Raw genomic sequence first — 22,132 nt, 5'->3', positions numbered from 1 at the left:
GAGGAAGACCCCCATGGATAACTTGGTATTTATTATTTTATTGTTCTAAAAATGAATTATAAAAAAACAGGTATACACAGTAATGTATATTTTCATATTAGATCAACTTGCACTGAATCCCATAGTGAACTGTGATACTAAGTAATCAACCCTTAGAGTACCACCGTTGATGTTAGAGATCCTCAAAATATCCGCTAAAATGCCAGCATCGCTCACAGCCACTGATCTTTTTTTGGGTGCAATATTTAACTAAACGTCAAATAATTGACTTGGCTGTATTTGTATTTATTTATACTAAAACAGCAGTCGCTGTGAGCAAGGCTGCCATTTTTAGCGGATATTTTGTGGATCTCTCACAACAACGTTGTCACTCAAAGGGTTAAACAATCAATAATAAGGTATTTAAAAAATTGTCAAATACTTTTTCCTGTATGACTATAATACAGGATGAAAGTCAAACATTCATTTTTTTTTTAATGAAAAACAGATAAATGAGAACCTTTATCTAGAGGTGACAGCACTGAAACAACAAAACCAGACGTTGGAAAATGATGTGAAAGGATCGGAGAGTGAGAAGAAAGGCCTCCACTTACAAGTTGAAAACCTGCAACAAGAAAAGCAGAGACTAATGTCTCAAAAAGAGCTGCTGTTTGGAATAATGAAGAAAAAAGGAAAACAAAAACACCAGTTTGTGAAGCGAAACAAAGGGTATTAATGGTCATGTGAATATTATAGACACCAAGCAATACTAATCAAACAGACATGTTCGTTAGCTTGTGGGGGAAAAATATGGTGGTTCTTATTACAGCTGTACTTGATTATTTTTGCAGGATTTGGATTTGGCTCTGATTTGTTGTCAACTTTTGTATTTGTATTTGCCAAGCTACTGTGACTCGTTTTGGATTTTTAAATGAACAAAAAAAAATTATCACAAAATGTAGCCTTTTTTAAGTTCCTAGAGTATTATTAACCTCAATATCATTAATTTCCAGTCAATTTTAATCTCCTCACAGCTCACAATAATGTTCACAAACATAGGCCAAAGGCCGGCTAGCTAACCTAAGCATAGAGCAGCGGCACAAACCCCCACCAGTTTTTTTCTGTTTAAAATGTTTAGCAAATTGGTAATGCATTAATATTAACCAATCAAACCAACTCACTCTCAATAGAAATAATAGAGAGAAAGTTGCGTTGGATACATTGTGTGTTGGAAAAACTGTAGGTTGGATAGTGCAGGTCGGATACAGTTTGGGTTGGATACAGTGAAGTCAAAAGTGTGAGTCAGATACAGTGCGGGTTGGAAACAGTTTGCAATCGGTGTGGTATATGGTCACGACAGTCGGGATCCCGACAGTCATTATTCCGGCGTCGGGATCCCGACTGTCCGGACTCAGACAGTGGGGCAAGCGCAACAAAGCCCCTTGTGGGCTCGCTGCACTCGCCACGCTGTGGGCACAGTGGCTTGCTACGCTCGCCACCTATTCTATTCTCCCTCTATGGGGGCCGTGGCCCCCCACGAGGGAGAATAGCCGGTGGCCGTTGGGACCCCGAGTGTCAGGGTAATGACTGTCAGGATCCCGACTGTCGGGAAACTGTCCGGCACCCATTTGCAATGGATACAGTTTGAGATACAGTGCAGGTTGGAAACACCAATATTGCACTCACTGTAACAGGTGGTGCCAGTGTTGTCCTCAGTGTGGGGGTATCAGCAGTATTGGTACTGCTGGGGTGTCAGCAGTGTTGGTTGTGCGGTGGTTCCAGCTGTGTGGGCACTGCCAGTGGTGTCCACAATATGAAGGTACATGTGGTGTCGGCAGTGCATGTAGTGTCCTCAGTGCAGGGGTGCCAGCATTATCCTTAGTGCAAGGGTACAGTTGATGTCATTAGTACGGGGGGCCATGCATTGTTCTCGGCAGTGCGGGAGTGCACTCAGTGTGTGGTGCCTGCAGAATCCTTATTGCAGTAATGTCAGCAGTGCAAGAGTGCCAGCGGTGTCCTCAGTGCAAAGGTGTCAGCAGTGCCTGCTGTTCTCAGTGCAAGGGTGCCTGTCGTGTCCGCAATGCTGGGGTGCTGGTGGTATAGGCAGATGTCAGCATTGCAGGAGTGCTGGTGGTGGCAACAGTGTGGTTGCCCATTTATTTGACAGGTTTAGCCTTGAGTGGCATTTTTCTGGAGGTGTTCCATTTTTCTGGAGGTCTTTGTCGTCTGAAGCAGAGTTCCATGGCCTTGCAAAGGAGCTGTGACGGACAATCTGAGTAATCTCGGGATTACTCAGATGGTCTTTGGTCTGCATGTGATATCTACTTTCCTTTCCTCCACTGAGACATTTCCTGATTCCACACTTGTGAAGGAATGGGGTAAATATTGGCAGTGGCAGTGCATACACGGTCAGATTTGGCTGTCTATTTATGAAATCAGTAAGCATGGTGGAAAGTTTCTGAATGCCAGACTGTCCAATTATCACTGATTGTTTGTGATCATAAACTGTATGATTATTGGTCTGGCTCCTTGCTTGGTAACTAGTTTATTATTTAACTGCATATCCCAGCAATGGGAATTATAGGAACTGTGGCCTTCAGTGTATGTTTGCTGAATTATCTGATATCTCCTCTGTTCGGAGTGGTTCCCAAGTTTCTTGAATGACGGCAGCCTAAAAATACATTTTTATTTCTTATTTTTTACATTACACTTAGGCCAAAAATATCTATTATTATTATTATTATTATTATTATTATTAATAATAATAAGGATTATAAAATGAAGTAAAATGCTGGTTACCTGTTATGCTTAGGATGAGTTATGTGGCGGTGATGGTGGTGGTGGACGACAGGCTTGTGCTTCGGATTGTCCACATATTTTATGAATGTCTGCCAATCATATAGTGTATATTTAATGACAGGAGCACATACATTTTTCTTCCAGAAACCATGATGAAATTGAAATTAGTAATAATGGAAGCAAAATCTACATGGATCCCACAGGTAGGGGATCATCCTCTGGATTATCAAACTGCTCCAGCCATTCCCAGAGGCTGAGAAGGAAAAAAAAGGTACAGTACATGGGGCTACAAGGAAGTATTATTATTTCACTGATGGGAGGTGATTATTGGGTACTTGTTTCCTAGCACGGCGCCCCCGATTTTGATCGAAGTGCATCTTACACAATCGCATTGCATGCAATATAGCGGCATGTGATGCAATTCTATTTTTCTTTGTACAAGCACCCTGAGGGGTGCTTACAATGTTAAATGCACCCCCATTGTCAACTCCACCCCCACTATCAACGCCAACCTGAAGCGTGGCGAGCGCAGCGAGCCCACGAGGGGCAGCGGTACGTTTCCTCCAACCTTTTCATACCCCCACTATCCACATCGGCGTGGAGTTGATTTTAGATAGTGTGGCGAGCGGACATGGTTACTTTTCATGTATTCCGCTGCACTCGCCACGCTTCGGGCTCTGTGGCTCGCTGCGCTCGCCATACTATCTAAAATCAACTCCACGCCGACATGGATAGTGGGGGTAGGAAAAGGTCGGAGGACGCATACCGCTGCGCTCGCCACGCTTCGGATTGGCAATGATAGTGGGGGTGGCGTTGACAATGCGGGTGCATTTAACATTGTAAGCACCCATCAGGGTGCTTGTACAATTAGAAATCGCATTGCATCGCATACCATTTGCTGGCATGCAATGCTATGCGATATTTCATTGTACAAGCACTCCTGTTAATTTAACGGGAATATCGCATTGCACGCATCGCACACCACTAAGTACGGTATGCGATGGGCGCCGTGCTAGGAAACAAGTACCGATTATTGCAGTTGCTCCATAAAATAGTACAGTTATACACTACTTTGTACTTGCTAGCACACTATTATGAAATTGCATGTAAATATGCATTACTAATATACCACATAACAGACCATTACATAGGCATGTAGAGGCTAAGGGAATCTACAAAATAAAGTAAAAAGAATCCCACCCAATCCCAAACGCCCAATTCCATCTCCTAAAAATCCCTACCTAGCCGAAGCTTATTGACATGCAATTCTGATTCTGCTGGAATGAGATACAATCAGGGCCATCTTAACATAGGGACTCTTGATTGTAGTGTCCTTTGAGCAGAAGCATTTTGGGCCAGGACATTGGCCCCAGGCCACTGCCTCCGGAGTATATTGGGAGGCAGGTAGAGAATGCTACACGACTGTTCTATATGTGAATGACATAGTGTGGCCAGGCAACATCCTCTACCTGCCTCCAGCCTGCAACCAGACCGTGAATGCTGATTGGTGGAGGGCTGGAGTTATTCATCAATCAGTGAGGCAGATGTATCAACTAGTGTTAAGTGCATATGCTGCACTTAACGCTAGTTAAGTGGAGGGATTACGTTTTTTTTTTAAATGTATTACTAGCGCACTTAACGTGCGCCCAGTAACGCTCGTCAGGGCTGGCCCTTTAACCCACCAGCAATTTGCGGCCGGGGTGATATATTAACAGCCTTGAAAGTGTTTCCCCAGCTGCTTTGCCAGCTCAGGGCTAGCGTTGTCATATACCCATTGCAGGGACATAGCTAGCCCTGCTGCTGTGATAATAGCGAGATCTCACTCATGCCCAGTGAGCTGGCGGGGCAGGCAGAGACAGCGCATCAGTGTGAACTAATGCGCTGTCTCCAGGAGGGGGACATCGTCAGAGGGGGGAGTTTGCGCTCAAGATGTTGATACATGTTAATACATCTTGTCGATGTCCCTTCCTGCTTTGCCTAGTTAAGCGCCATTATAATACATCTGCCCCAATGTGCTTAAAGCCATTCACTGTTCAGAAGCATGTGAAATATTCAGAGTATTGATACAACTGTGTCCATTGTCAAGATACTGTGATGTGCCATTCTAGGTCTTCCTCTTGTACTATGCTATTTGTGTTGTATTTAATGTACCATGTGTCATTCTTTTCCAAATCTCTCAATAAAAATATATATATATATATATATATATATATATATATATATATACCATATATACTCGAGTATAAGCCTACTTTTTCAGAACATTTTTTATGCTGAAAAAGCCCCCCTCGGCTTATACTCGAGTGAGGGTCCCACTTGAGTCAATAAGTTTTCCCAGTTTTCTGTTGTAAAATTAGGTGCCTCGGCTTATATTCGGGACGACTTATACTCGAGTATATACGGTATATATATATATATAAAAAAAAAGAAGCATGTTAAGACACATCCATGGCCCCCTGATGTTAGTGAAGGTACCCATTTAATCATGAGAATATATAGGTAGAACATTGCTTTGCCCAGGGCCTACAATACCATCAAAATGGCCCTAGATGCAATCAGTGAAACCTCCATATGCATTGCCTAGTGGTTGTAGCACTGCAGCTCTACACTTACACAGCAGTAAGACTTGTCACCCCTAAAATAGTGAAGTTAGGTAATCCCTATGGGATTGCAGTTACCCAGCGTACAGTCACTATGTTGACAGTGACTGTGTAGATAGGAGAAAGCTGACACTGGGATCCCGACACTGTTGAAATACTACTTAAATCTTCCTTACCAGGCATGCATTATAAGAGTTGGTGGCCGAGTGGAATGCTGGAAAAACGTTCGGCTGCATCCCCCACATGGCCACTGACTCAGACTTCATTACATCCGACCCTTACAGTTATAATGCCCAAACAGTTAAAATGCTGTTAGTAGCTTTCAATAGTGTTGGGATCCCAGCGATGGGTTTCTCCTATATGCACAGAAACATGTGGAGCAATGAAATTGTTGCTCCGTTAAAGGGCATTAAAGCAGCTATCCATGCTAGCCAGCTGAAATGTGCAAAAAGTGACCAGTTTAGGTGCCAAAACATTTTAGGGTCACGCCAGCACTTTGGTTGGGTGTTGTCGTTTTGCTCGGCTAAACCTGGCCTGTTTGGGCATGATCAGTGCAGATAAGGAAAATAAGAAAATATGCCCCCCATCCCCACCCCTGATCCATTTTAATTGGTAGATCGGCTTTGGAAAACAATTGATTCCCCTCATACAATTTGATGGCAGATCAGAACCATTTGGCCCATTCAGTCTGCCCTTGTACACACATACACTTACACGCTAGGGTTAATTTTGTTAGGAGCCAATTAACCTAGCAGTATATTATTCGATTGTGGGAGGAAACGCACGTACATACAGGGGGAATATACAAACTCCACACAGTTAGGACCCTGGTCGTAATCAAACCATGACCTAAGAGCTGAAAATCCGTAATGGTAACCATTACACCATCCATACAGCACTCATAGGGGGAGGGGGTATTTAGTATGTGCTGATATTTTCCCACAGGGGAAATATCAGCACTCACCTATTCAATGCTGCCATTAATGACAGCATTGAAGGCTGTCAGATCCGACTTTTGTTAAAGTTGGATCTGTTTTGTCGGAACCGGCCACGGATTGACAAATTCCTGTCCGTATTCTGACAATCGGCTGCCCTTTCCGTGAATTTGCAGACTTTCAGACACTAGGCAGTCAGTCATTGAATAGTGTTGATGTATTGTCGGATGAAATGAAAAATGTCCGGTATTCAGTCAGAATCCCATATTGGATTCCTCCCCATAGTCTCTATTGGCAAAGTGGTTGTATACAGATTATATGTCCTGCATTTAGAAACAAATAATTGAAAAGATTAGATTAAGCTGGGGAAATGATCATACTGTATGGTGCTGCAATCCCTACTTTTGTCCTGTTTTAGTAGTAAGATGAGACGTAGGGGTGGACATCTATTCTCAGTGGTTACATGTAGGTAGGGCCAATCTTGGGCCATTTTTTCAATCCTGAGATTGAAAACTGTGAATCCTAGGATCGTCCTCCTGATATGTGAGGAAATGTGTTCCAAGAGCTAGGGTGCCCACTGCAGTAGCTCATTAATTGTCCACCAGGGTAGTGGAAGACTGTGGGCAGCCGGGCTGTGTACAGAGCAGTGGGTGGAGGAGGAAGCGCAAAGACTCCGGGCAAATGCATCAACGGAGGTGAAGACGAGGTGACCTGTACACAGCAGTGGGTATGAAAGGAAGTGAAATGCACTCCAGGCAGACGCGGCGGCTGGGGAAGGAGGCAAGGTGACTGCACGCAAATGGAGATTCCAATCCCGGGATTCAAATACCGTACAAAAATGCCCTAAATCCTGGCATCCTGCTGATTCCGGGATTGGCATCCCTAGTTAAATGTTTTTCTTACAATGGATGGAATTTTTCTTTATTTGCTTTTTTTATGTATTTATTACCATTGCTTGGTGGTTTCCAAAAGACCTTGGCTGCCACCTCATGGTGAAGCAGTGATATCCATGTTAAAATACGTCTGAATTCGGCTGTATAACAGCAAGCTCAGCCACAGATTGAAAGGTGCACATACATGAACCATCACGATATCATGATGGTTCATCCATCAAATTCTTTATTAAGTTAAAGTTAGTTACCATGACATTGTAAGATGGCAGAAGTCAATGCACCATTGGGCGGAAGGCTGTATGTGTCCATCCATTTCCCTTCAGTAATAATTATTACTGCCCCCCCCCCCCCTTCCCCAAATAATATCTTAATAAAACCAGAGAGAGATAATTTTTTTTCTAAAGCATTGTATAATAAATAATCTCTGGATCTTTCATGTGGTCAGTATCAATGTGTAATAGCTTTGTGATCCTCCTTTATGTAAATATGCTTTTTCATTATAAAATATTATAAAATAAGATAACAACTGTTATTTCTGCAGGCAGCAAAACATGAATGTAAAGCTCCTGACAGCACACAAGGAACTGAAGCTCAGATGGACTGTGATAGGTACATATTGTGTAATACTTACTTTTTTTTATCCATGCAATATACAAGGGTGGTGAAACAAGACCTCTCACAGTCAGAATGTTCTCTAATTCATTTAAATTTCCCACCAGGCTAAAGCAGGTAGATTGCGGCTTCCCATCACGGCCATTAGACTGCACCTCATATAACTCATTATGGGGCAGGTGTATAATGCCTGGTGAAGAGATAAACTGGAGATAAAGTGTAAGGAAATAACGCACCAGCCAATCAACTCCCAACTGTCATATTTCAAGAAAAGCTAATTGGCTGGTGCATTACCTCCTTCCACTTTGGCCCCCCTTCTGGTTCACTCGCAAAGGAAAATTCCTTCTCAAATGGACAAAACCATGTGCACTGCAGGTGGGGTAGATGTAAGAGTGCAGAGAGATTTAGATTTAGGTGAGTTATTTTGTTTCTGTGCAGGGAAAATACTGACTGCTTTATTTTTACACTGCAATATAGATCTTTGAAGTAAAACCACACCCAAATATAATGATATCTGCACAAGTTACATCTGCCCCACCTGCAGTGCATATGGTTTTGTCCATTTGAGAAGGAATTTGCATTTGCGAGTGAACCAGAATATCTCTGCGCCATTCTTAATCAGGGCCGGCGCCACCACTAGGCAAGGTTAGGCATTTGCCTAGGGCGCCGGCCACTGGAGGGCGGTAGTGAGCTGGCCTGGCCAGCAGGAGGAAGCTAGTGCTCCTTTGCGGAGCTAGTGAGTTACAACAACTCACTGCTCCATCCTCTGATCCCCGTACACGACGGAGTAGATCCTGTCCGACTTGGCGCTTCCTTCTCTTGTCACTGCTGCTGTCAGGCAGCAGCCAGCAGCCACGCACCCCCATCTTGCCTCCCCTGCTCAGCAGGTGAGCGACGCTGCACTTCCCTGCTGCAGCCTTCACTGGCTGAGAATGATCAGTCAGCCCCGCCCCCTTTCCAGTACTCGGCCTCTCCAGGCCCCAGCGGCGTCAGGAAGACTGGCCTGGCAGCATGAATGACAGCAGAGCTCAGCACACACAGGGCCTGCAGCATGGTCTGGTGAGACACAGACAGAAGAATCTTTCCGGCTGTCTTGTAGGTGAGTGCAACTTTGCTTGGGGGGAGGGGGGATGGGGGAGAAGAGCAGGAGCACGAGCACAGTGTGGGATTGGGAATAGGGTAAAATGCAGTGTGGAAGGGGGGAGTTAGGAGGATGTAGTAAAGTGTGGGAAATGCACAGTGTGTGATGGGGGTGGTATGCACTGTGTGGGGGATTGGGTGGTATGCACTGTGTGGGGGATGGTAGTTAAGATGTACAGTGTCTGGGATGGGGTGGTATGCACTGTGTGGGGGATGGTAGTTAGGATGATGTACAGTGTGGGGGATGGTATGCACTGTGTGAGGGATGGGGGTGGTATGCACTGTGGGGGATGGTAGTAGTAAGGATGTACAGTGTGTCTGGGATGGGGGTGGTATGCACAGTGTCTGGGATGGGGTGGTATGCACTGTGTGGGGGGATAGTAGTTAGGATGATGTACAGTGTGGGGGATGGGGTGGTATGCACTGTGGGGGATGGTAGTAAGGATGTACAGTGTGTCTGGGATGGGGGTGGTATGCACAGTGTCTGGGATGGGGTGGTATGCACTGTGTGGGGGGATGGTAGTTAGGATGATGTACAGTGTGGGGGATGGTATGCACTGTGTAAGGGATGGGGGTGGTATGCACTGTGGGGGATGGTAGTAAGGATGTACAGTGTGTCTGGGATGGGGGTGGTATGCACAGTGTCTGGGATGGGGGTGGTATGCACAGTGTCTGGGATGGGGTGGTATGCACTGTGTGGGGGGATGGTAGTTAGGATGATGTACAGTGTGGGGGATGGTATGCACTGTGTAAGGGATGGGGGTGGTATGCACTGTGGGGGATGGTAGTAAGGATGTACAGTGTGTCTGGGATGGGGGTGGTATGCACAGTGTCTGGGATGGGGGTGGTATGCACTGTGTGGGGGATGGGGGTGGTATACACAGTGTCTGGGATGGGGGTGGTATGCACTGTGTGGGGGATGGGGGTGGTATGCACAGTGTGGGGGATGGGGGTGGTATGCACAGTGTGGGGGAGTTAGGATGTACAGTATGAAGGATTAGGGTGGGATGCACAGTGTGGGGGAGTTTTTTTGTTTTGTGTACACTTTGTTTGTTTTGGTTGCCAGGCAGCAGCACCTGAGGTATGCAACTCTCTCCTTCTCTCTCCTTCTCTCTCTCCTTCTCTCTCTCTCTCTCTCTCTCGCTCTCTCTCGCTCTCTCCTTCTCTCTCTCTCTCGCTCTCTCTCGCTCTCTCCTTCTCTCTCTCCTTCTCTCCTTCTCTCTCTCTCCTTCTCTCTCTCCTTCTCTCCTCTCTCTCTCTCTCTCTCTCTCTCTCCTCCTCTCGCTCTCTCCTTCTCTCTCTCTCTTTTATCTGCCCTTAGTGGATTATATTCCATACAGGGTTACTTATAAAATGCCCCTTTCACCTTACTGTCTGGGAGGGGTGAAATATGGGGGGGCGCAATAGACTGAACTTTTGCCTAGGGCGCCACTAAACCTTGCACCGGCCCTGTTCTTAATACATCTGCCCCACTGTCCCAACAACAGCTGCAAGATGGTGGGGATGGCGGAAACATAGTCAAACATTGTGGTGCCTAGTGTAGCAAGATTTCAGAGGCTAACGGGTAAATCAGAATCTAAAATTCATTAATAACTTGTCGATGTGTATGGTGATAATGTAATTTCACAGAAGCATGTTTAGGTCCAGTAAATTCCCTCATATGTAGAGATAATCCATGGCAAATATCACGTCCTACGTGTGCTTTACCCCTTCTCTTGAGAGGAGTATGTCAGTGTATCTCACATGTCAGTGTAAAGAGGACACTAAGGCCAGTATTCAATGGCCGGGGGTCGAGGGCAGCAGCGAATCCTGTGATTCGCTGCACTTTCGCCCAGATTCTCCCTGCTAAAAGATTCGCTGGCAGCCGCCCGTTCACATTATTCAACGCGTCAGGGGCTCTCAGCCCCTGACGGCGATAATTACCCTCTGCGGCGAATTGCACTCGGCTCTCTCCCCTGCTGCTGTGGCTACAATGCCACTGCAGGGGATTGAGCGGAGTCACAGCGGGGGAGCACGCTGATGCTGCCAGGAGCCCCCGCACAGCTTGAGGACGGGGACGGGTCCAGCAGCAGTAGCAGACCTCCAGCTCCAGCAGTCCCAGCGCTGACATCTGCTATCACCACGCTGGGGCTGCCAGAGCCGGAGAACTGCTGCTGCTGGAGCCTTCCCCGCCCTCAGGCTGTGCGGGGGCTCCGTGTTGATCAGATGTGCCGGAGGTCTGCTGCTGCTGGAGCCTTCCCCGCCCTCAGGCTGTGTCAGGGCTCCGTGCTGATTAGTGTCCGGGCTCTCTCCCCTTCCCTCAGACCACCAGAGCCTGCCTGAATTACAAGGTACCTACACTGCAGTCATGACTGCAATTGCCTGTCAGCTCATGTCTCCCCCCCCCCTCGCTGCTCAGCTGGCTGTGTCAGTTCACTGAGGGGGGGGGATGTAATAAAACTTCTAAATATATTAAAGAGGCGCTAGTAATAATTGAATATAAGCAAGACCCATCAGATTAAATTAAAACTGATTTTTTTACATAAAAAAAAAGGAAATAAAACATTTATTTCTAAAGAAACATGTTCAGTTCTCCATAAAAAGCTGCCGAATGCTAAATGGAGAATCATGGCGAATTTCAATGGAGAAAGCAGTTCTCCATTTGAGCATTGAATACACTCTTGGCGAATTCCACTAAAAACCCCATTGAAAATCACAGGCGAATTGTGGAGAATCATTTACGGCGAATCGGCAGACATTCGCTGTTCATTTGTGGCGAATTGCCTCCATTGAATATGGCGAATTGTTTTTTTCTAACAGAAAATTCGCCGTTTAACCCAGCGAATTGCCAGATTCACTGAAAAAAACGGCGAATCTGAGGCATTGAATACTGGCCTAAGTGGTCAGGTTCTAGGACAAGAATGCACAACCACTGATCTCCAGGGACAGCAAACAGCCGCATCCATTGTCTGATCACCAATCAGGGAGTCATTTTGATTGATGATTTCATTTATTTGAACAATGTCTAGTCATCAACTGAAGCTCAAGGTCCTGAGCTGGGCAGGCCTGTTCTAGCCAAAGCAGACATATCTGTTCTAGCCAAAGCAGACATATCTGGCATAGTGAATTGTGAATATAATATATATATATATATCATTTTCATTACAGGAAATATATACACATAGAGGAAGATAGAAACAGATGGAATAAATCCACACAATGCTCGGTAAATTTTGTTATATATAATTATTACAGTCCTAGATAGGCATAGGGTGTGGTATTATATGTAAACATGGTCATGTCAATATTCGCTATGTACGTACTGGTGAAATATTGCACATGATAGAGGGCCAGATGTACTAATCTTAAAAAGTGATAAAATGGAGACTAATAAACTATCAGCCGCTGACTGAGTTTGAAAAATGACAGTTGGGGCTGTTTTTTATCACTTTTCAAGGCTTAGTACATCTGGCCCCCAATATTCACATGTAGGCTTTGGTGGCCGAGGACAACCTTTTTTCTTTTGACGGCTCTAGTGTGTCCTTCGTGGACATACGACTTTTGAGCACTCTCCCCATTACCCTTTCTCTAGTACTTAATGCCTACTGTAATTTTATATAGCCTTCTATAGAAAATAGTACGCGGTGTGCAATCTGGCCTTACAAAGACAGCTAGTGAAGGCTATCCTTCACTGGCGGCTCACAGGCTGATATTTACTGTGAGTGCTCAAGAACACAAATATATTGCGCATCTCTCACAGAAATATTGGCACTAAAAGGATTACGGGGTGTATGCACTAAGCCTTAAAGAGAGCTATAAAGTCATACTTGCCCGAGAAAACACAGGCGTTCCCCGGCCATTGGGAGGGAGTGCCACTGATGTCATCAGCGGTCATCCTCTCCCCACGGCCTTTGCAGTGCTGAGTAGTCTATACTTACCTGGCGCTTGCAAGCTGGGGGCAATTCGATGGTGCACTCCTAGGGATACATTTGCAGCTGTGCACAGGCTTGGAAGGGGGAGGGAGAGCACGGTGGGGTGCCGTCTACCTTCTCATTGGGCTCCGGACACTCACAGCCCAGGGAGCAGGTCTGAATCGGGCCATTAGACTAAGCGATTTTGTCTAACTAATGATAGTCTGTGATCTAGCTAATATTGCCTTGCCTGCACATTCTATCTATGTAGGTGATACTGACTTAGAAGTTATAGAGGTACATTTATTAAGATGGGATGTTGCCCCGAGCAACCAATCAGATTCTATCTATTATCTTCTAGAACAGGCATGTCCAACCTTGGACCTACAGCTGTGAAACTACAAGTCCCATCATGCCTTGCCACAGTTTTGCTATTATGGAATGCTAAAACTATTGCAAGGCATGCTGGGATGTGTAGTTTCACAACATCTGAAGGGCCAAGGTTGGCCATGGCTGTTCTAGAAGATGCTAAATAAATAAGAAGTGCAACCTGCTTGATTGCTATGGGAAACATCCCATCTTAAATAGAACTTCCATCGTAAATTTACACAGCAGCAACTGCAGCAAATCACTGCTTTTGCAAATTCCTTGGTTCTACCCTGGCTGCAGTAAATAATCTGTGAGATTTGATTTATTGTATGATGCAGGGCAGCAGGAGATAAAAACTTCAAACGGGATTCTCCTGCAGGATCCGGGAGGGTAGGCAACCCTGAATTAATCATCTAAAGCCAGAGATGTTCAGCAGGTAGATGTGAGCTGCACTCCAAAGGGTTAAATTCAGCCTCCGGACCACAGCAGTATTGATCAGTGCTCTTTCTTATAATGCCGATGGGAGTAACTGCCAGATGTCATGGTATGGGAATTCCTCTCCAGAAGAGAGAGCTTGCTGTGTATCATTTAACATTATATCTGTCATTGTTAAAACGAAGCACAAGATGGCACCAGTGTCTTAAGAAAAGACCAGGCTTCTGTGTAACGATACAAAAGAGCAGTACTGTATGTGGTGGATGCGGTCATCTATTAGAATGAACTTAGGTCTACAGTCATTAGGTCGACCCCACTAGGTCGACTGGCAGGAAGGTCGACCTGACTTAAGGTTGACATGGGCCAAGGTCGACATGACTTAAGGTCGAATTTGCATATAGGTCGACATGAGGAAGGTCGACTGGTCATAAGATCGACATGGGTTTTTCACTGTTTTTTGAGCCGACATGTGCTGACAGGTGGTATTTCATGCCCTACCATCCACTAGGGCGTGGTGGGAGAATAAAATAGTGTGCCGAGCGCAGCGAGGCACCGTGACAGAAGCATTGCGAGCGAAGCGAGGGTCCGATTCTCATTGCCAACTGTGTCCATGTCGACTGTGTCGACATTCGGATAAAAAAACAGCGAAAAACCCATGTCGACCTTATGACCAGTCGACCTTCCTCATGTCGACCTTTATGCAAATTCGACCTTAAGTCAGGTCGACCTTCCTGCCAGTCGACCTAGTGGGGTCGACCTAATGACTGTAGACCTAAGTTCATTCTGACAGATGTCCCGATTCCGTATGTGGCATCTATATAGTTCTGGTTTTTTTTTCTCTCAAAGATTAAAAGGAGGAAGAAACAAAAGACTTCTCGTTATGGATTTAGGTGCTTAATACATTAAAGTAGGGGCCACATGAATAATAGTAGTAGTAATAACATACCTCCCAACTTCTGTGCTGTTGAAATAGGGACACTCGTGTCCGGAAAGGGGGCGGGGCGTATGCAAATGAGGGCACGGCTTATGCTAATTAGCCACAACCTCCTTTTCATACGAGAATAGACGCTGTGCGCATAGCGTCTATTCTATTAGATTGGGGGGTCTCCCAACTGCCACCCCCCGCAGCGGGACAATGCCTGCCGTGGGTGGGACAGCGGGACAGGACCCGAAAATCGGGACTGTCCTGCTGTAATCGTGACAGTTGGGAGGTATGTAATAATAATATGTTCCCTTATGTATGTACGGCAAATAGGTGACCACTTCCTTACTGTACTTGCCTGCCTCTCCAGACTAACTTCACAAGCCAGTCTAGACTCATCTAGCCTCTCAACATATAGTACAGGGTGGGGCAAAATGGCATCCGGTTCATGTACAGTGAAAAGATCAGGGGCGGATTTGGATTGAAAAGCAGCCCGGGAAAAGTATGGTAGCAGCCCTAAAGGGGGTGGGGTCATTTGGGGGGGGGGGGGGGGGTGGAATTACTCCTCATTAGGGTTGTTTTTGAGTTGGACACAATTGCGGCCTTCCTAGCATCTTCTTTGCATTTCTTTGTGCCTGAGTCAGACCCCTCTATACCCGCCACTACATTACTGTCCCCATACCCACCACTACACTACTGACCTCTCTATACCCGCCACTACACTACTGACCCCTCTATACCCACCACTACACTACTGACCACTCTATACCCGCCACTATATTACGGTCCCCTCCATACCCGCCACCACATTACTGTCCCCTCTATACCCACCACTACACTACTGACCCTCTATACCCTACACTACACTACTGGTCCTCTTATACCCTCCACTACACTACTGACCCTCTATACCCTACACTACACTACTGGTCCCCTTATACCCGCCACTACACTTCTGTCATGTCTATACCCACCATTACACTACTGACCCCTCTGTAACCACCACTAGATTACTGTCGCCTCTATCCTCACCACTACACTACTGATCCCTTTTTGCTCACCACTACACTACTGACCCATCTATATCCTACACTACATTACTGTCCCCTCTATACCCACCACTACACTACTGACCCCTCTATACCTGCCACTACACTACTGACCCCTCTATACCCTACACTACCCTACTGTCCTCTCTATACCCACCCCTACACTACTGACCCCTCTATACCCTACACTATACTACTGGTCCCATTATACCCGCCACTACACTACTGACCCCTCTGTACCCACCACTACATTACTGTCCCCTCTATACCCACCACTACACTGACCCCTCTATACCCTCCACAACACTACTGACCCCTCTATACACTACACTACATCACTGTCCCCTCTATACACAACACTACTGACCCCTCTATACCTACCACTACACTACTGACCCCTCTATACCCGCCACTACACTACTGACCCCTTTATACACTACACTACACTACATCACTGTCCCCTCTATACACTACACTACACTATTGACCCCTCTATACACTACACTACATCACTGTCCCCTCTATACTCATCACTACACTACTGACCCCTCTATACTCACCACTACACTACTGACCCCTCTATACTCACCACACTCACTACACTACTGACCACTCTATACCCGCCACTACACTACTGACCCCTCTATACCCACCACTACACTACTGACCCCTCTATACCCTACACTACATTACTGTCCCCTCTGTACCCACCACTACACTACTGACCCTCTATACCCTACACTACACTACTGGTTTTCTTATACCCACCACTACACTACTGACCCTCTATACCCTACACTACACTACTGATCCCTTTTTACTCACCACTACACTACTGACCCATCTATACCCTACACTGCATTACTGTCCCCTTTATACCCACCACTACACTACTGACCCCTCTATACCTGCCACTACACTACTGACCCCTCTATACCCTACACTACCCTACTGTCCTCTCTATACCCACTGCTACACTACTGACCCCTCTATACCCTACACTATACTACTGGTCCCATTATACCCGCCACTACACTACTGTCCTGTCTATACCCACCACTACACTACTGACACCTCTGTACCTACCACTACATTACTGTCCCCTCTATACCCACCACTACATCACTGACCCCTCTATACCCACCGCTACACTACTGACCCCTCTATACCCACCACTACACTACTGACCCCTCTATACACTACACTACATCACTGTCCCCTCTATACACTACACTACTGACCCCTCTATACCCACCACTACACTGCTGACCCCTCTATACTCACCACTACACTACTGACCCCTCTATACTCACCACTACACTACTGACCCCTCTATACTCACCACTACACTACTGACCACTCTATACTCACCACACTACACTACTGACCCCTCTATACCCGCCACAACACTACTGACCCCTCTATACCCACCACTACACTACTGACCCCTCTATACCCTACACTACATTACTGTCCCCTCTATACCCACCACTACACTACTGACCCTCTATACCCTACACTACATTACTGGCCCTGTTATCCCCACCACTACACTACTGACCCTCTATACCCTACACTACACTACTGGTCCCCTTATACCCGCCACTACACTTCTGTCATGTCTATACCCACCACTACATTACTGTCCCCTCTATACCCACCACTACACTACTGATCCCTTTTTTACTCACCACTACACTACTGACCCATCTATACCCTACACTGCATTACTGTCCCCTTTATACCCACCACTACACTACTGACCCCTCTATTCCTGCCACTACACTACTGACCCCTCTATACCCTACACTACTGTCCTCTCTGTACCCAATGCTACACTACTGACCCATCTATACCTTACACTATACTACTGGTCCCATTATACCCTCCACTACACTACTGTCCTGTCTATACCCACCACTACACTACTGACCCCTCTGTACCCACCACTACATTAGTGTCCCCTCTATAACCACCACTACACTGACCCCTCTATACCACCACTACACTACTGACCGCTCTATACACTATACTACATCACTCTCCCCTCTATACACTACACTACTAACCCCTCTATACCTACCACTACACTACTGACCCCTCTATACCCTACACTTCACTACTGGTCCCGTTATACCTGCCACTACACTTCTGTCCTGTCTATACCCACCACTACACTACTGACACCTCTATACACTACACTACATCACTGTCCCTCTATACACTATACTACTGACCCCTCTATACCCACCACTACACTGCTGACCCCTCTATACGCATCACTACACTACTAGCCCCTCTATACTCACCATTACACTACTGACCCCTCTATACTCACCACACAACACTACTGACCCCTCTATACCTGCCACTACACTACTGACCCCTCTATACTCACCACTACACTACTGACCCCTCTATACCCTACACTACACTACTGACCTCTCTATAAACACCACTACACTACTGACCCCTCTATACTCACCCCTATACTATTGACCCCTCTATACCCTACACTACATTACTGTCCCCTCTATACTCACCACTACGCTACTGTTCACTCTATACCCACTACATCCCTGATCCCTCTATACCCTACACTACATCCCTGACCCTTCTAGAACCTACACTACATCCCTGACCCATGCTGTGAATACAGGGTCAACCTAAAGTTGATGAAGGTTAGTTTTAGGGGGGATGTTAGGGTTTAGGCTTTGGGAGGGGAGATTAGGTTTAAGTGGAGGTTAGGGAAGGGAGGCTGGGGTTAAGCAACAACAGGAGAGAGTTAGGGTAAGGCTGCCGGAGGGGACAGTTAGGATTAGGCTATGGGAGGTGATGGTAAGGTTAGGCTGCGAGAGGGGAGGGTTAGGTTGCTGGAGGGGAGCTGAGGGTTAGGCTGCGGGAGAGGAGGGATAAAGTTAGGCTGTGGGAGAGGAAGGTTTAGCTGTAGGAGCGGAGGGATAGGGTAAGGCTGTGGGAGAGGAAGGTTTAGCTGCAGGAGGAGAGGGATATGGTTAGGCTGCCGGAGGATAGGGATAGGCTGCCGGAGGAGACAGTTAGGATTAGGCTATGGGAGGTGATGTTAGGATTAGGATGCGTGGGAGGAGCATTAGGGCTAAACTACTGGAGCCTGGGGAGGGTTAATATATGGGAGGGAGTTAGGCTTCTGGACAGAAGGTTAGGATTAGGCTGCTGAAGGGGAGGAATAGACTGTGGGAAGGGAGGGTTTGGGTTAGTCGATGGGAGGGGAGGATTAAGCAGCGGAAGGGGAAGTCAGGATTAGGCTATGGGAGGGCAGGGTTTGGGTTAGGTTGTGAGAGGGAGATGGTTGGGGTTTAGATTGTAGCAGGGGAAAGTTAGGGTTAGCAGTAGACCCAGCCTCCTCACCCTCTACCCCCAGCAGTACAGCTTGCCTCCTGTACTCCCCAGCATGGTCACAATCAATGCCTCCCTGCAGTTAAGCCTGCCTCTTGTCTTCTTGAAGATGCCGCCATGCTCCTCAAGGCGGCGGAGCTCTTGCAGTACAACAAGAAAAAACAATGCTTGAAAAATGACAGACCTCCACTGCACTGACAGCACACAAACATACAGACTGACAGCACACATACATTCACACACACACTCCGTTACACTTGGGGTCTGAGCTGCCATAGGCTCTGGCTCCCTGCACATGTATACACCTGGGATGTCACACAGCAGCTGCTGGGTCTTCTCTCTCAAGGCTGGCCGGCGCAGTGCACAGGTTTTGAGGCCAGGTCATGCTGGCTCTTTACTGCCCACCTGTGCAGCTGAAGCCAGGAATTGTCTGCCAGGAGCAGATGGCTGGGGTAAAGCAGCATATGCCGGGTGGCCAGTCACCAGAGGGGCTGTGGGTCCGGGCTGACCGAGGTAGCTGTGAAACTGGCCAGGCCAAGGTTCAATTTATTTATTTATTTATTAACAGTTTCTTGTATAGCGCAGCATATTCCGTTGCGCTTTACAAAGGGGACAGTGATACAACAAAACAGGGTATTTACAGACAGTCAAAATGTAGGAGGGCCCTGCTCGCAAGCTTACAATCTATAGACCGGCCCACCAGCAGAGGTCCCTCATCCTGGGAACATCCTGCCGCCCCTATAGCAGACCTACACATGGCAAACATGGCATACATATACAGCATGCCTACAAACATACATAAACACACAGCATACATACACACACAGCATACTTTCATATACACAAATACATATAGCATAAAAACACACTGCATACATACAAAGCATTCAAATACACACACAAAGAAAATACATACAAACATAGATAATACACACATAAATACATACATAGAAACATACGTAATACACACATGAATACATACATACATACATACATACATACATAATACACACATAGCAATCACACTTACAGACTTCAGGCTGAAGAGGTGAGCAGTCTGCCCTCTGGAGTTTGCCAGAACATACAGGAAGTGGGCCAAGCTGCTGCTGCTGGAAGCTGCTGCCTCTTCTATCGCCAAGGCTGCAATGCAGGTCCCGGCTCCTAGCAATGCTGCTGATGCCGTTCATCATTACGCAGAGGCTGAGTAGGGAAGCTGTAAGTCGGCAAATGGTCCTCCTGCTTGACACAACTTCCGTTTTGCGCATAGCAGCGGAACGAAAAACCCGGAAGCAGGACTGCCAGCCGGCCTGCAGGCAGTATAAGCAGGCCCAGCAGAAGAGGATAGGAGGAACAGCCCGCCGGGGAATGACCCGGTGTCCCAATCTGCCCCTGGAAAAGATAGATAACTAATAGGTCGACCTCAAATGGTTGACGAACATAAGTCGAAAAGATCACAGGGTCAAATGTAAGACAGGTACAAGTGTAGGCAGTACTTAAGATTCACAAATGTAAAAAGTCGACATGACACTATTTGACACATATGGTCAATTTTTTTTCTTTTCTCAACTTTTTAATAATTTACCATCCATGCGACATGAGCACGGGAGGGTACAGGTTTTCACTAATTTGGCTTAGATATGGTGAAACATACAAAAACACAAAAAAGTGTTTTGACCATTTTCAGGTTGACCTTTTGACACTGTCAACCTTTACTACTGTTTACCTTTTACATGTAGACATTTTGACCTGTTGACCATTTAGGGTCAACTTATTGACAATCTTTTTGATGTCATCTTTTGGTACTTGTTTCCTATCTGGGCGCCCAGGTTTTCTACGTACGGCACCGTAATGAAATCGGATCGCATCGCATCGTACACATACACGATATTGAACGATGCGATGCGATCCGATTCGATTTACCATAGGAAACAATGTGAAATGGCTCAACGGAGAATGGTGCGCAATTAACTTAGCGGGCGCCCAGATAGGAAACAAGTACCCATCTTTTTACTTTCTTGGTTCTTATCAAACTATCTAATTTCTTTATTAGTGTCCACTTCTCTCTTTTGTTGTCTGCTTTGCTCTTGGCAAGCTAATCAGCTTTTTTGGATTTCAGTATCTTCTGTATGTGGCTCACACCTCCCCACCTCCCCTGATTTTTTCCCCATCTCAATTGTTCAGGGTCACTGAATTCCTTTCTGCTGTATCATCTTGGCTGTCATCTCGCCATCTAAAAATATAATATTTCCAAATCAGTTGATTATATTTCCACTTAACAGTTGTGGTTATCAACCTGAAATCTTTATCTCTGTTGAGAACTCAACAATCAATCCTATTTCACCAGCTTGCTGCCTAGGTATTACCATTGACTCAGTAGTGTCCTTTTTTCCCTATTTATTTATTACCAGTTTCTTATATAACGCACACATACTCCGCAGCGCTTTACAGAATATATTTCAACATGCACATCAGTCTCTGCACCAGTGGACCATACAATCTATACCTTATAAAAAAAAAAAATCAACTCCATGCTCTCATTATCTCCGCATTGATTATTGCAAAGTTTTCTTATGCACTATTTGCTCCCATTCATGATTACAGAACGTTTTTCAGGCAGCACCCAGTCTGTGGAATCCCCTCCCACACACAATAAGGCTCTCCTCTAATCAGAGGTGGAACTAGTGAGTGGTGGGCCCAGGTGCAACAATATGCTTTGGGCACCAGTCCCGAATCCCAAAGTAGAGACTCTTCATGTGTGCCCAGAGAAAAGGCATTGCCTTGGGGCACACAGTGTATCAGTATTTATTTATGTACCATTTGACTGAAGACTATTTTCTATTCTACATGGATAAATACTGATGTTCTGTGTAGACTAGAGGGTCTTCTGTGTCTGTAAGGAATGTGTCGGATGGCCCAGCACAAGTGTGAATGAGGTGTACTGAGAATCTCCAGAGTCTTACCTGGGCCAATACCAAAACTTCAAATATGCAAATTTCATAATATGTTCTTGTCTTATCTGATTTGTTTATATAGTTATTTACAGCTTTTTATATAGTGCAGCATGTTCCATTGTGCTTTACAATTGGAAACAACAGTGACAGATACTTCCTGAAGAGGCCGGGGATGGTCGCATG

At 46.0% G+C, this 22,132-nt stretch overlaps 1 protein-coding gene across 2 annotated transcripts in view; it reads left to right on the top strand.

Annotated features, from left to right (window-relative positions):
- LOC146026741 (uncharacterized) overlaps positions 1-22,132 on the top strand; it is a 61,099-nt gene that overhangs the window by 21,536 nt on the left and 17,431 nt on the right. For both annotated transcript variants that reach the window (XM_083157666.1, XM_083157675.1), the window contains 4 exons: positions 488-708; positions 2,923-3,049; positions 7,748-7,815; positions 12,106-12,163. In XM_083157666.1, the coding sequence (XP_083013792.1) occupies positions 488-708; positions 2,923-3,049; positions 7,748-7,815; positions 12,106-12,163 (474 nt within the window). The remainder of the gene's footprint in view (positions 1-487; positions 709-2,922; positions 3,050-7,747; positions 7,816-12,105; positions 12,164-22,132) is intronic.

The sequence above is a fragment of the Crinia signifera genome, chromosome 1 (genome assembly GCF_055691185.1).
Source record: "Crinia signifera chromosome 1, ASM5569118v1, whole genome shotgun sequence".
Lineage (NCBI taxonomy): Eukaryota > Metazoa > Chordata > Amphibia > Anura > Myobatrachidae > Crinia > Crinia signifera.
The sequence above is the reverse complement of the archived record's forward strand: the minus strand, read 5'-3'. Positions and strand labels throughout refer to the sequence as shown.